Source organism: Hibiscus syriacus, unplaced genomic scaffold (genome assembly GCF_006381635.1).
Source record: "Hibiscus syriacus cultivar Baekdansim isolate YM2019G1 unplaced genomic scaffold, ASM638163v2 tig00116962_pilon, whole genome shotgun sequence".
Classification (NCBI taxonomy): Eukaryota; Viridiplantae; Streptophyta; class Magnoliopsida; order Malvales; family Malvaceae; genus Hibiscus; species Hibiscus syriacus.
This window is the reverse complement of record NW_024063488.1, coordinates 7568379-7584494: the sequence shown is the minus strand read 5'-3', so window position 1 is coordinate 7584494 and position 16116 is coordinate 7568379. Positions and strand designations below refer to the sequence as shown.

Below are 16116 nucleotides of genomic sequence, written 5' to 3'. Positions count from 1 at the left end.
TAACGCTGTTAATTATTTAACGGAGGAGTAACAAAAAAATTCAATATTTAAAGTTCAGTGCATAAATTTAAAATTTATTGGTGTAATATTTAATTTCACTGCTACTGTAATTAATTTTATCGTTACTGTTGTTTATATTCTCATTAAAATTAATCTCATCGTTCATTTAAATACATTCTAAAAACACAGATCTAGTAACATATGAGTTGGACCAAATTAAATTTATAACAATAATCTTTATTGTTCTTAATTTCCTTTACTTTATTTTGTTGTTCTTAATTTTCCCTTTACTATATTTAGTGTAAAAAATAAAGGAGAAATTGAATTTTATTATTATTTTAACATATAGTTAATTTCATTAAGAATAGGTTCAATGAATAATAGTAGATTCAAATTATGAAAGCAATGAAAGACTTTTTCAATGAAAGTGTACGATTATTTTTAGAATTTATTTATTTAATATATTTACAATTTATAATTTATAATATTTTTCAATTTTATATTTTATATCTTTTGCTTATTTCTTTTTAGAATTATTACAGTAGTTTATTTTTAATAATCTTTTAAGTTAAAAAATGTTTTAAAAATTATATGAAATAAACCTTCAAACATTTAATTAAAATTATTGATTTAAATATAGGACAAGACAAAATAAACCTTATATAAATTCATGATGAAGTATGATGACCACGGGTGATTATCGAGAGAGTCGATCGCGAGTTGGGCACTGCTCAACTCGTGATCGTTAATTTTTTTTTATTTACTCGACTCGTTGCTCGTTAAAATTGTGTTCGACTCGTGCTCGTTAAAAAAATTTGCTGCTCAACTCGATTCGTTGCTCGTTAAACTCACTAAAAATTTTACCTTATTTTTTTAACTAAAAATAAAATATACTAATACTATATGAGGATATTAAGGTTGGGTTTTTTTTGTATTAAAATAATATTATTAGTTAATAATATTTTTAATAGATTAGTTAAATTTTTTATTTTTTATTATTTATTAATAAATTAATAATTATTATTTAGATTTATTTTTTGAATAAAATAATTTTGAAGTAATTACTAAAAATTTATTTTAAAAAATTAACAGTTGCTCGCGAACTTATTGAGTCGAGTTAGACTTTGTTCGACTCAACTCGTTAAGGTCTTGAGTTGATTTCGAGTTCCAGTCGAGCATTTACCTAATTTGGATCGAGTCGAATTCGAGGTGCTCAAATCATTAAGTACCCCTAACGATGCCTGGACTGAACCAGCCCAATAGCCTTCACTTTTTACTTTTTTTCGCCTTTGTTTGGGAGTTAAAATCCCACCTCCAAAGTCTAATAATCAAAACTAATTTTCACTGGCCAGTATCAGTAATTGGGCCATTATGGACCCACTTTCTTTCGGGGCATCAGCTAAAGGAAAGATCACCAAATCTATTTCCTTTTTCTTTTATGTTGATTTAATAAGTGTCCTTGAGATGTGTCGGACCTTAGGCTAATCTATTTCGAAACAAGGACACTAAAATTAAAAGGGAACCTTTATAAAAATGAACATTTAATTAATACAACGCTATTGATTATGAATTGAGAATTGATGTATGCTATAAAAGCAACCCTATATAAATATTTTCTATAAACAGTGTAAAAATCAACTCCCAACATTTAATTGAAAATTTATTTTAATTTTTTATATTTTAAGTATTTTATCTCTTAACATTTTATTTAATGTCAAAATAATGTTTTAGAAAATACAAACCATTACTTAATTAACAATTAGTATGCTGATGTGACACGTGTGAGTAAATGATGATTTGATATGATACCATATCAATAAAAAATTAAATTGATTATAAATAATTATTTTATTTAATTGATTACAATTAATGAGGTACTGGCAAGTGGCCTAATCTAATTAATCTACAAGTAAGGAAATGAAAAAAAAAATGTAGATCAAAGGCAATGGGAGTAAACCAAATTCCGGTGGAATGAAAACGTAATCGTTCTTTCATCAAGCCAACTCGCTTATTATATTATGACAAACAACATTATTTAAGTTAAATTACAATATTAATTAGTTGTACATATTTATCAAAATATATTAATTATAAGGGTAAATTACGTCATATATTATTGAACTTTATCCGCGGACTCGTTCATCTCATTGAACTTTCAATTTTAATAATTATAGCATTGAACTTTAGTTTTACATTAAATTATGTCATTCCGCTGTTAAGTCACTAAAGAGACGATGACATGACTAACGGTTGCTGACTTGGCATGCCACATCCAAACGACGTTGTTTTGGTGCGGCTATTCTAATGCCTAAAACGACGTCATATTAGACACTAAACTTTTGGGGTGTATCGATTTTGCCACTTAATTTTTAAACAATTTTCTTTTTTACCACTACATTTTTCGGCCATCGTCGACAGGCAAGCATCGTTGTTCATCAGTAATATGTTGCGACAAGATCGGTATCAAAACGTTTGTATTTCACTACTCTTTCTTCTCTTAGGATTGGTTTTTCATGAAACCCACTCAAAATCGACGAATTAAACATAAAAATATACTATTTTTAGATGTTTGGAGACTTTATTATTTTTACAGGATTTTGGATGTTTGTTAAAAAATCTAAACGGTGAAAAAATTATTTCGAGAAGACGAACAACATACCTCAAAACTAGCTTCATCCTATTTTTTAGATGTTTGGAGACTTTATTACATTTATGGGATTTGGGATGTTTGTTAAAAAATCTAAACGGTGAAAAACATTATTTCGAAAAAACAAACAACATACCTCAAAACTAGCTTCATCCTATTTTTTAGATGTTTGGAGACTTTATCACATTTACTAGATTTGGGATGTTTGTTAAAAAATCTAAACGGTAAAAACATGATTTCGAAAAGATGAACAACATACCTCAAAACTAGCTTCATCTTATTTTTTAGATGTTTAAATACTTTATTAGATTTACGGGATTTTGGATGTTTATTAAACAATTTAAATGGTGAAAAACATTATTACGAGAAGACGAAAAACATACCTCTAAACTAACTTCATCGTCGATCATTGAAAGAGATCGAAGTATTAGTACATTGAACTTTTAAATGGGTTTTCATTGATTTTGAGTGGGTTTCATGAAAAATTTATCATATGAGAAGAATGAGGAGTCAAATGCCAACATTTTTGTATCGATTTTGCTGCAACATATGACTGATGAACAGGCGATGACTGAATGCCAATGGCGTCCGAAAAATGCAGTGGTAAAAAAGAAAACCATTTAAAAGTTCAGTGGCATAATCGATACACCCCTAAAATTTAATGTCTAAAATGACATCGTTTTAGGCATTAGAACAATTGTACCAAAAAGACATCGTTTTGGTGTGGCATGTTACGTCAACAACCGTTAGCCATGTCATCGTCCCGTTAGTGACTTAACAGCAGAGTGACATAATTGAATGTAAAACTAAAGTTCACTTCTATAATTGACAAAATTAAAAGTTTAATGGTATAAACGAGTCGACAGACAAAGTTCAGTGGTATTCGGTATAATTTACCCTAATTCTAATATAAACTAAATTGATTTATATTTGTAACATAAAATTTAAATTATTTTTATCTTTAACATTTTCAATTTTTTAATATATTTTTAATATTATTATTTTCTCTATTTTTAAAAAAAATTAAAGAAGGGATCAATGTTTGAATTAACCCAATATTTTAAATACAAACATAATTTGATTTATATATGTTTATGTTTTCAGGTTGGAAGAATCAACGGGATTAGCTTGTATGTTTATATTTGGTAGAACAAATGCTACTCAAAGAGGGAAGAGGAATACAATAAACTCCCACACAAAATGTTAGTTATTCGAGTTTTTTCGGTTATCAATTTAGTCTTGATATTTACCTTCTTATGGCATGTTTAAGTGATTAATCGATAATGACCTATTATCGATATCCTGATCGACTATCGCTTCTAACAGCGAAAGGGTTATTATACGATTTTATTTTCTTTTGGTATCATACGTCTTTAACTTTGTAGAATTAAAATAAAAATGATCGGTGATGATAAATACTTGCAAAGATCTTAGAGTCTTTTAAAATTACTGTAACAAATACCTTATTTTAAAAAATAATCGATGAGATAAATTATTTAGAGAATTCTTTTTCCAAACACAATATTGAAACCATTTACCCATGAAAAATGGTTTGAAACTTACCGATTCTAAGCAGAAATGGTTAGTATTTTTTGGGGGAGTATTTATTGCTTTTAACCTACGGTTTAGATATCTACATATTTCAATTGTTTCTGAGTCCACGTTTCAGTAAAATTGATCAAGTAAAAGATATCATTTTAAATAAAAATAATATTTTAAAACTGAAAAATATTGAAAATAATAATCACGTAAATTGTTGATCATAATATTATAATTGGCTTGGTTCGATGGTTTGATAATATATTTTCTCTTCATTAAATCTATGTCCAATTTATTGTACATCTGATGTTTAATTTGTATCTTATTAAAATCAAATAGATGTTGTGAGACGTCATTATCTGATTGGTTGTAATAACTGAATATATACTTTTAAATGATGTGACATTATGTCATATCATAAATTTACATCTAAATATAATATGTCGATATTTTATTTTATGTAAATCTATTTATCAATTAATAGTTGTAAAAGGTTTAATTTAGAATAAAGTATCATGAATTAAAATCCCTTAAACCCATAATAAAAACTAAAATAATTATTCGATGGAATTTTAACTACTGATTTTTAAATTATACATACTTTCTAACCCTATCACTTTGCTGGCAAGAAAAGCAAAGATTCGAGTCTAAACCGCGGATTAACGTTGTTGTTGGACAAAATTTATTTTGAATTAAAAAAATAATTTTAAAATATGAAGTATTATTGATAAAATATAAAACAAAAGATGTCTCAGGAACAATAGTTTTAATATACGACTAAGAAAATTCGTTACTATAAATGTTAATATTTGTTAATATTTTCGATAAAGCATTACTTTTTTTTGCCAAAAATATTAATATTGGGCGCTACCTAAAATATTTAACATTTTCGTTGAATTGCTACCTAAAATATTATTTTTTTCTACCATAAATGTTAATATTATATTTTACCTTAAATTAATTAGCGAAAATAACATTTCTGATAAAAAAAATATTTTAATTAGTGTTTTACCATAAATGTTAATAAAATATTAACATTTCCGATAAAACTTTTATTTAACCGGATATTAAAACTGCCTAATAACAGAACTAGTCTATAAAACAAAAAAACAATGGAATTGTTTGATTACTTTTAGATGAGGATGTCCGGGAAGTTTTACAGTGCGACACATTTAATATATAATTAAAAAAAGACGTTATTGGTTTTGTGATTATTTAAATAACAAAATCGGTAAAAAAAAGTACCTAAAATATTATTATTTCTACCTAAAACATCAATGTTTTTTAATATTTCCGATAAAATGCTCAACAATAACAAAACGTAGTGTTTTACCGATTTTATTAACAAAATCGATAAAACGTCCAATAATAACAAAATCAATAGAAATAATAATGTTTTCGATAATTTTTTATTATTTTATTATTTAAATAATAACAAAATCGTTAACACTTTATTTTAACCTTATATTAATACTGTCACGTGATCATTTGTAGGTGATGCCCATCCATTTTAGCCATTGAAGTACCGGCGTGTAACTGAACCACGTCCCTTGCGGACAGGTGGTTTTTTGCTATCGAAGCAGCAATTGGGAGCGGCTACTTTTTTGCTCTTATTCAAATCCACACGGCAGCCTGTTCAACACGTGGTTTTCGTTTGCTGAAATCCCTTTTTTGTTGTGGGCTCCTGCGGTGGGACCCATACTCCTGAGATTTCGAAGTCGAAATCAGAATCACTGAGATTGAAGTGAACCCACAACTTCCCCCATGCATCACGCAACACTTGTCCTTCTTCCTTACACGTGGCTCCGGCATGTATCGTACCTGATATTTGGTTTATCGCAGCCGCCACCCGAGCTCCCATCCGGCCATGTATTTGACCTTCTTGATGCTCTATCGCCTTAACTTCTTAAATACAAAGAAATCAGATATTTATAATCCATTATTATTACATTTTAAATTTTTATCATACATTCTTTTGTTCGATTTTATCAAACTCAAATTACAATAATAAAATTAGTGATAACATTTGTAATAAAATTTAACAATAAGATTAATTTAATAATTAAAACAAGACAATATCTAAAATATAATGATTAATGATATAATTTATATAAAATATTCAAAATATATTCAAAAGTCATAATTATACTGTTTATCTTCTTAAATCCTAAAAACCAATTTTATTTTTTATAAGAGTTGATTAAATAAATTTAAAGTAAAAAAAATAGTGATTTAATAACTAACTATCTAGGCACTTGACTTTTCTAGTTTTCTTATTTTTCTCAGAGCATTTTTTTATAAATATGTTGAAATAAAAAAATATCTATCAACTAATATAAGCAAATGGCTCCAAAACATTTAATATTAAAGAACAAACAAAAAACCCATCGAAAAAATTATAAGAACGTATTAAAATTCTCTTTTTCTTCATGGTATTTAAAATTTTCCAATCTATTTACTAAAAAGGTAAAAGAAAACGCATTATTAATGTAGTGCTAATAACCGGGGATGGACCTAGAACGAGGCGGGTAAGAATAATTGTTTCCCTTAAAATTTTATAAGTTAGTTCCTCTTAACACAAAATTCTACATCCGTCCTTGATAGTAACCTTAATTAAACTGAATGTGAAAAATACATTTTTGACTTATGAGTTAGAAGAATTTTTCCTATATAAAGATGATACATCGAAAAAATAGGTGAAAGAAATAAATTATATAAAAATATATTTAAAATAGATTAAGTTTGTTTTATTCAGTATATGATAATAAAAAATAATATTTTCTATAAGAATAAGTATAATGCATCACACATATCGATATGTACCACTAACGACATACATCAATATGTACCACTAACGTTATATATTAGGGTAAATTCATAAATGATCATTAAATTTTGTTAAAATAATTTTATTTGTTATTGGGTTTTTAAAAGTTACAAAATAAATATTAAATATTAAATTTTGTTAAAAATTGGGTACCAAACATTAAATGTTATTAAGGAGATGACAGATCATGCTAATTTAATAAAAAAAATCTTATTTAACCCTTCAATTATCATTAAAATTTCATTTTGAGATATATATATATATATTAATAATTATTTAAAAAATTCATATTTTTAAAAAATATATGATAATAATTTATTTTTTAAATTTTTTAAAAAGTATTATTTTCTAAAAAAAAATAAAATTTTATGCAAATTTTTAGTTAATCAAATTTGCCTAAATACTCGAAATAGTCCTTAATTTTTAATAACATATCAAATAATTTATATGATACAAACTTAATATCTATAATATGACAATAAAATATAATATTTATTTTATTTACATTTATTTCATTTTCAATTCAACGAACTTAATAAAATTACTTTAATTAAAATTAACAGTAATTTAAAATTCTAATTACAATTGAATAATACAAAAAAATCATTAATTTAACATGGCACATTAACTATTCAATAACAATTGGTGTTATTATCTTATTTTGCAATGAAATTTAGAGTTCAATATCTATTGTAGAAGTCTATAAGTTTAATATCTAAAATAAGTTTATTTTTTATATAATTAAATGATTATTTATAAATTTGATCTTATTAAATTAGTGATAGAAGAACTTTCTTTTATAATAATAATAGAGAGGTTGGCGGTAGAGAGACATGTGTTCCCTTCTGTTTGTTGGGATTGGAGAAATCAATTCAAACTTCTTTTTATGACAACACGGGTCCTAAACCTAACCATGTCCTCGGTAGATGCTAGATATTGAAATAATATCCTAAAATTTTATGGGTCGTTCATATAAAAATCCCTTCGGATCAAGATGGGCCGCTACATTATAGTTAATGTAGATTTGCAACAGTTCGGGATTTCTCTTTCCCGAATTTTGGAGTGAATGCTACGTAGGGATGATAAACGGGTAGGTCGGATACGGATATCCTATCCCTCATCCCTATACTTACATACTATTTTTTAATTTATCATCCGCCCACCACTCATGATGAGTATAAATTTTTAAATCTATACCCGCCTATGCGGGTACATTTTCAAATCCATCCCCACACCCACTACCCACTAGCGACATAATCATCTAGACCCGCCTAACAACAAACTAATGAGATGTTAGAGTTGGTTCCCAGACAGTTCGTGATGGGGTAGCAGCGCATGCTTCAATTTGTCAGAGGAGTTGCTCTACGAATGTTATGGAGACAGATTGTAGGGAGCATGTAGTCGCAGAGCTGGATTGTTGTGTTGCTTTCGATGTTAATGCTCATAGTGCGTCTAATATGGGGTTTGAGGGGCTAAAGAACATGGAAATTGGTGCTTTTGATGTTAATGCTTATAGTACGACTAATTTGTGTTTGGATGGGCAGCATGAGCTAAAGAACATGGAAAGTGACGTGGTTAGTGGGATTATTAGTTTAATCAGAGAGCTGAATATTTCCCTAATTTAGTACCAGATTAAAGACTAAATATCCTTAATATTTAATTAAATTATATGTTATATATTATATAATATTAAAATTTATAAATTAGTCTCTAAAATTACACCTAAATTCATAATGGTCCAAAATTTAATAGATATTTAGCTGGGAGGGCGGATGTGGGGCGGACGGATGTGGGGTAGGTAATGTCTCAAACCCATTACCCGTCCACCACCCACGACGGATACCACTTTATAAATCCACACCCGCCCACTACCCGTTAAAATTATACCCATCTCCACTCCAATTGGAGCGGATGCGGTGCGAAATCCACGAAACTGTACCCGTTTGCCATCCCTTATGCTACGTGTGATGAGTTGATGCATTATGTCACGCGGTTAGAATTTTACTAGTCTATTCGTGTGATACTTAGATGATTTTTAGGTTGAAATGACGCCTAAATCAGTTTTAACTACGTCTTTGTGAGTCTCTAGCTCACTAAGAGACGAATAAACCCATTAGAATTAGGCAACAATGTGGAAGCAAAACATCACTTGGGTTAATCTAAGCCTCCAAGGTTAAACGAATCTAAGAAGCACGAGCACTATGGGAACTTCCTAAGTTACCACGACTTGAACCACTTTGTAACTTCGAAAGAAGTCATAAAAGAACTACTCTCAAGGCTATCTTAACCCTCACGTTCGACAACACAAACCACAAAGGTTTCAACACGAAGAGGAATAAGCCGACAAGACTAGAAAGCTAGAAATAAAGGAACTCAGAGAGAAAGTAAGAGTAAATGCCCGAGTTTATTATTCTGAAAATCTGATGGTCTAGATCAAAATACATCGACGACTTAGATTGAATCATACCTTATAAAAACTCTATCTTTAAGACATTTGAATTCAAATACAACATCATCCCTAATTAAGTATTTATCCCATTAATTATTAGATAATATTATCTTTTATAAAACCTTTCAAGGAACGATCCAGGTCTGAAGATTATGGGTATTCATGAGCCTTGACAAAAATACCCCCATCGAACATGTAATACTCTCGTCACTTTTCTCGGACTTAATCGTTCATGGACTCGTAAGCAAACTGGATCAACTGATTATACCTAACAAGCCCAAATATGCGCACATACAACTTACGTTAATGTCCATGGACCTAAAAATTTAGTCGATGACAATTATCAGCAATACAATGACGTGTAAAGATGGCTCCGTTCCATGGAATATAAGTATCGGAATCATGAGAAAAGCCTGGTTGGTTAACACACACACAAAGTTTTGAGAGAGATAAGACACTAGAGAAGATCCGTGATGAAGGTGGAGATGAATTTGGTCGACAAATCCAACAATACGGTTCAAGCTCCGTCGAACGGTGAATCTGAGAACATTTCAGCGTCTACTTTGTCTTCTCTTTTTGCTTCTAAAGATCGAGATTATCTTCTGGCCTCCTCTACTGGATCTGATCAGGTTAACTTTCTTTCTTATTTTACTTTTTGAGGATGGAATCATATCTGCTAACAATATATCTCTTGTGGACGTTTTAGCGAGCACTGATAACCGGTTTACTCATGTGTTGTTTGACCTGTTGCTGAAGCATTTGTTTCTTTATCGTCTTCATTATCTATTATTTTAGTTGTGGGTCAGAGATGATAAGCATGCACTCGCTTGTGCCTCACTCACTCATGGCTTCAGTGCAATCATTATATGCCAAAACCTTTGTGCTTAGATCGGCTTCGTTTCAAATCTTTTTCTTTCTTCTCTACCAACATCGATACTGAAACTACATAGTACGGGCAGCTTCCAATAGTCGAACCTTCTGGAACTATTATTATTTGGTAGCAACTGCTGGAAATACCAGACAGACGGCCGTTTGTTGGTAAGTTGGTCGGTTTGCTTCGAGACGAAAATATAGAATTTCTACAATAATCGACCTTCTACAGTATTCGTATTATAAATAACATTTTGTCTTAATTAAGGAGAGGGAGGGGAAAGTTCATTAGGGTTTTGAAATGACAAGAACTCACCGGGTAGGCATCTATTACTCTTTATTCGGGGCGGTCTATTGTTTGTTTCTTTAATGTTGGCATGTTTTGCTCTCTTGATACCAAATATCCTCATTGAATTCTTTGGTTAATTTTAATGTCCGACAATAGAGTATTTGAGTTCATATGAACAAGAGAGCCCAAGAAATTTCCTGGTCAGCACAAGTTTTTGCTTCTTAGTGCTAATTTAATGCTTGCCTTCCCTAATTGTTATGCACTATCAGACTTTGATATGATACACATCTGATATATGTTTAGAATACTTAAAAAGAGAAAACATTTTTGATTAATCCGGGATTTAAGAATTGAACGACTTCAAAAGATGCATGATGTAAATGTGTGATCCTCCTGTCGGCTATCATACATTACCTCGACCAAAATTGATGGTGAAGAAGCATTCTCCTTGGGGTTCTTGTCGTGGTTAGGGTGCCCTTGTGGGGAAGGGAATAGAGGCCCACCCCATCCACGCCCCTTTTGTCCTACTGGAATAGGATAGTGGGGGTGCAATGTGATACCTCATCTGTCACGAGCAACAAATGCCAAATATGCCTGTCCTCGTCAAAGGGTACCCTTTCAACATTGCGGTTGAGCTGTGAACAACTAAGCTGATAGGACATGTGGCATATATACTATCCTCACAGTACAACAAAACTTTGGGGCTTGTACTTATGCCATTTTCTTTGTTAGTTTGCTATCGTTAATTTCAAATGCATTTTGCTTACATGAAATATAGTGCTACTTTGTTGTGGCTCCAATTAACTTTTCACGTTTACTTGATTCCTTTCTAGCAGGTGAAAATTTCTGATCTTGAGGGCATGGTGATTGGGATTTACTTCTCAGCCAACTGGTTTCCACCATGTAGAAATTTCAACCGAGTGTTGATCGGTGTCTATGAGCAGCTTAAGAGCAATGGCTCAAATTTCGAGATTGTTTTCGTGTCATCTGACGAAGACTTGGATGCCTTCAACCGTTACCGCCAAAGCATGCCGTGGCTTTCAATTCCATTCTCTGATTTGGAGACAAAGAAGGCATTGAATAAAAAATATGAAGTTGAAAGCATTCCTTGCTTAGTCATTTTGCAGCCTGAAGATACCAAGGGCGATGCAACTTTCTATGATGGCGTAGAACTCGTTTATCGAAACGGGGTCGACGCCTTCCCATTTACCAAAGAAAAGTTGGAGGAATTGCGAAGGGAAGAGAAGAGGAAGCATGACAGTCAAACCGTGACCAGTTTATTAACAAACCCGGACAGAGACTATCTTTTGGACAAAACCATAACTAGAAAGGTCAGTGCTTAAAATGTTGACAATAGAGCTTCGATTTTATGTTCTTGCTGTTAATATTGCTGATTGCAGGTGCCAGTTGATTCATTGATCGGTAAAACAATTGGGCTTTACCTCTCAGCGCAATGGTGCTTGCCATGCGTCGAGTTCACTCCCAAACTGGTATCCATCTACCAGAAGATCAAGCAAATTTTGGAAGAAAAATATGGTGAGGGTTTTGAAATCGTTTTCGTGTCAAACGATCGTGATCATAATTCGTTCGAATCATACTTCGGTACGATGCCATGGCTGGCGTTGCCTTTTGGAGACCCGACTGTTAGAAGCCTTGCCAAATACTTTGATGTGCAATGGATTCCTTGTTTGATAATAATAGGCCCCGACGGTAAAACTGTAACCAAGCAAGGCAGAAACCTTATAAATCTGTACCACGAAAATGCATACCCTTTCACCGATACCAAAGTGGAGTCATTGGAGAAAGAAATTGAGGAGGAGGCGAAGAGCTTACCAAGAAGTGAATACCATGCCGGCCACCGCCATGAGCTTACTTTGGTATCTGAAGGCAGTGGAGGAGGACCCTTTATATGCTGCGATTGTGATGAGCAGGGATCTGGCTGGGCTTACCAGTGTCTGGAGTGTGGCTACGAGGTACACCCAAGGTGCATTAGAGCTGTCACTCCTCGAAGCTCAATTGAAGACAGGTGACACTCGGCTCAGCTGGCGTTTATCCTAATTAAACTTTGATTAATTTGCCATCATTTATGATGTTTATATACAATAAAAATGATGACATGTTATATTATTATAGCTAAAGTCATGAACATTAGTTTACGGTAACAGACAAAATGTGTGCTCTATCTAAGCATTGTTCTCGTGTTGTTTCTCTTTCTTCTTTGGTCACTTAAATCAACTTTTTCAATAGAATAACACTTGAAATTTTAAAACCAGTCAAAAGGAATTTTATTAATAATAAATCAAGTTACAATCTTTGGATAAATCATTTGATCCAAGGATCACATGAATTTGATATTGGATGAACGGTTTTTCTTGAAGAATCATTGAGACTTAAGTTTAAATCAATGAATTTCGATTCAAGAGATGTTTTGAGCCTGATTTTGGGTTTTATATTGATCTAGGCCAGGTTGGTTGGCCCAAAGTAAATTTAGTGCACGCGATGGCTGATAGTCATCAACCTGCAAATTAAATTTAGACTTTGCTTCGTATCTTCCCACATGAACTTCTGAGTCATATACCTTGCAAAGAGACTTGACTGGTATTACAGTATCAAGATGCAACAAGCTGAGCTTCTGATGGAGCACGTCTGTCCTCTTATTTAGACCATGTTATTTTTCATTTGAATCAAATTGCCAAAGAGATTGTTTCACCGAATCATTGCCTTTGCTGCATGCTCTCAGCCAAAACCAACCTCGGAGAATGGTTTATCTACTACGGCCCCACGATTATTCTAGTTGTAAGTATTCCTTGTTTTCTATTGAGAAGCATTAAAGCTTTTCCAAGAAAATTATTTTTGCATTTCAAACTGGCTGCTAAGAGTTTTATTTTCCTTTTTTTTTTAATTTGAAGGTGGCTGCTATGAGTTGAATTGCCAGGAAAAAGACGGGAGTTTGGTTAAAGTAGTTGTGATTTATATAGCCTTTTCCTTTTCCCCATGGGTTGGCTGCATTGGCTGCAAGACCGCTACTCAGCACTTTCCAAGACCGAGCCGGCTTGAAGTTTATACAATATGTTTAAAAAATGAATGTAGGAAAATGGGCATAGTACAAGCTATCAAAACTATATTCATTAAGAGCTGCAGCTACTATGTACAAAATTCAAATTCCTTGTATGATTTCGGTGTCTGTCCTCGTGTCTCGTTTAATTGCAATGAATTGAAACTTTGTGAGCAAGAATCAAATTAATACCAATTGTCTCCTGCATAAAGGGCAATATTTGTGGTCTACTAACCACTGTTGAATACAGGAGTTATGAAACATATGGCGACATTGTGGCAAGCTATGGAATATTTCTCCCGGTGTGAAGTCCTGGAAACAAGAGTGTTCAAATGAAGTTTAGACCAACACTCCAAACTCGCAGGAAAAATTGGCTAATCATATTGCAGTAAACGACAGAAGAGAAAACCTCGAGGCAAATCGAACAAGAGATTCTGTTCCTGAATGAATCCCATACGTTATCTTCGGTGATTCTCATCTTTGGGATTTTTGCTATTGAGTCCTTTGGCAGCCCTTCATTCCATACGACTTGGTCCAGTGTAGATTCAAATGCATTTACCTAATAAAACAGATGAACATATATTCAAGCATTGGAATTTAAAAAAAAAAAAATCCATTTTTTCTCCTCTTTTTGCTTCATAGACAGTCGAGCCATTTTCGTTACATAATTCGAGTCGATCGTGCCAATCGTTGTTGTTGGATTAGACTGGTATCTGGATGGTTGGTTCACGATGACCCATTTCCCACTTTCTAACTTTAAACAGGGTTCACAAAAGAAAAGAAAAAGAAACGTGTTGCACATGAAAGGGTTTTGAGACTGGGTTTGACGTGGCCCAAATGTGTTGTGCATGGGCAGACCGGAGATGTAATAACCTTACCGATCGCAGGAGATACATCGTCGCCATATCATCTTCAGAACTGCAAACTCTGACTGAAATTTTGAAGAGATTGACGGAGAAAAAGCCGCCCTTTATGGCTCCAACCACGGCTCCTTGAACACAACCCATCTTCGTTTTCGTCCCAACAAAAGCTCCAGTCAGGACTCCTAAAGTTGCTCCCACTACAGATAAACGCCAAATTCTGGTTAATAATGGATTCCAAACGAAAACCACTTCATAGTTTTGTAGCAGAGATTCTCAACGAAAAAAAAATCGTATTTTTAATCGAAAATAGAACTAACCCACAGCAAATATAAAGATAAAGATTGCATAGAACAGTTTGATTATAAGTGCTGAAGCTGCTGAGCAGCACAACTCCCTTGCCTCTTCAACTGGAAAATTACAGGACATGATAAAAGGAGGAGAAAAGTAGATGCTAAGATCCATTTGGGAGAAGAACAACACAACGGATTAATTAAGAAGGAAAAGTGGGTAAGTAACTGAAAACAAGGCAAGCAACACAAGACACCCACAGTTCGATAGTGTCCGAAATTGAATCTCTGATTTCGTCGTGTGCACGGTTAGGAAGCAGGTAGGAAATTTTCAATCCAACTAATCTCCATTTCATGTGAAGGGAAGACATCATAGTTATTGGTCAAAGTCGTCGACTATGAAATCCAAGCTTTATTAAACTAACTAAGCAAAATGACGATAGCTCAGATTCTAAAGTTTTGGATTTTTTAAAGAATTAATATTTATATAATTTTAAAAGATTAGTATTATGATTATTTTATTTAGATAAATATATATTTATAAAAAAATTAAAATTGGTTATTGAACTTTCATGAATCAAAATATATGATAAAGTACACAAATAGTCTCCTAACTATAAGATATTATTTTATCGAGTCTCCCGATTATTAAAAGTTATAAAATAGTCCTCTGATTATAGAGAGTTACTTTGTTGAGTCTCTCGATTATGAAAATTTACAAAAGAGTCACCTGATTATTCATTATGTTTCAAACTTGTCATTTTCCATTAAAAATTAACGTTCATCTGAGCTAAACATTAACACACGGATTAAGATATAATAGTCATTTGAGATTATGAGATCATATTTTATCATATCTCAGTCAATAAGTTAGCGTTCACCTCATATTGTAGTTATTTTTTCAAAGGAAAATAACGAGTTTGGAACATAATGAATAGTCAAGTCATAGATGATCATTTTGTAGCTTTTAATAGTTCAGGGACTCAACAAAGCAACTCTCCATAGTTGATAGATCATTTTATAACTTTTAATAGTTAGAGACTTAATATAGCAATATCCTATAGTTAGGGGACCATTTATGTACTTTACCCTAAAATATATTCAATATGGACAACGTTAAAAGTCATCCCTAATCATAAGTAAACATACAAATAAAAAGGTTATCTTTTTAGTTTAAGAAGTTCCCAATTGGTGGGAGAGTCATAGATAAATATCATTAAGGTCAGCCAGTAATTTCTTGAGAGGAGCAATGATTCATGTTGGGGTTAATTTAAATTAATTTTAATACGA

At 31.9% G+C, this 16116-nt stretch overlaps 2 protein-coding genes across 3 annotated transcripts; one reads left to right on the top strand and one right to left on the bottom strand.

The window, feature by feature from the left end:
- The first annotated feature begins 9878 nt into the window (after positions 1 to 9878).
- On the top strand, positions 9879 to 12827 carry LOC120190592 (probable nucleoredoxin 2). 2 transcript variants are annotated; one of them, XM_039193639.1, is made up of 3 exons: positions 9879 to 10091; positions 11455 to 11952; positions 12022 to 12827. In XM_039193639.1, the coding sequence occupies exons 1-3, from the start codon at positions 9936 to 9938 to the stop codon at positions 12649 to 12651; spliced, it is 1284 nt and encodes a 427-aa protein (XP_039049570.1). In that variant the 5' UTR covers positions 9879 to 9935; the 3' UTR covers positions 12652 to 12827. The 2 variants fall into 2 exon arrangements, with proteins under 2 accessions (XP_039049570.1, XP_039049571.1); XM_039193640.1 differs by having other exon boundaries at positions 9880 to 10091; positions 11458 to 11952.
- Positions 12828 to 13793: 966 nt separating this feature from the next.
- Positions 13794 to 15094, bottom strand: LOC120190593 (NEP1-interacting protein 1-like). The gene is made up of 4 exons (XM_039193641.1): positions 14857 to 15094; positions 14555 to 14736; positions 14086 to 14235; positions 13794 to 13988 (listed from the first exon to the last, which is right to left on the bottom strand). Exons 1-4 carry the CDS (start codon positions 14999 to 15001, stop codon positions 13857 to 13859), a joined length of 609 nt encoding a protein of 202 aa, XP_039049572.1. The 5' UTR covers positions 15002 to 15094; the 3' UTR covers positions 13794 to 13856.
- Positions 15095 to 16116: the final 1022 nt, after the last annotated feature.

Excerpts from the sequence above, each read along its gene's own strand:
- LOC120190593 (XM_039193641.1), bottom strand. The coding sequence starts at position 15,001 with ATGGATCTTAGCATCTACTTTTCTCCTCCTTTTATCATGTCCTGTAAT. Across the intron at positions 14,236-14,554 it reads CGATGTATCTCCTGCGATCG|GTAAATGCATTTGAATCTAC; the intron begins GTAAGGTTATTA and ends CTGTTTTATTAG. Across the intron at positions 13,989-14,085 it reads CTTGTTCGATTTGCCTCGAG|GACTTCACACCGGGAGAAAT; the intron begins GTTTTCTCTTCT and ends TCTTGTTTCCAG.
- LOC120190592 (XM_039193639.1), top strand. The coding sequence starts at position 9,936 with ATGAAGGTGGAGATGAATTTGGTCGACAAATCCAACAATACGGTTCAA. Across the intron at positions 10,092-11,454 it reads CCTCTACTGGATCTGATCAG|CAGGTGAAAATTTCTGATCT; the intron begins GTTAACTTTCTT and ends ATTCCTTTCTAG. Across the intron at positions 11,953-12,021 it reads ACAAAACCATAACTAGAAAG|GTGCCAGTTGATTCATTGAT; the intron begins GTCAGTGCTTAA and ends TGCTGATTGCAG.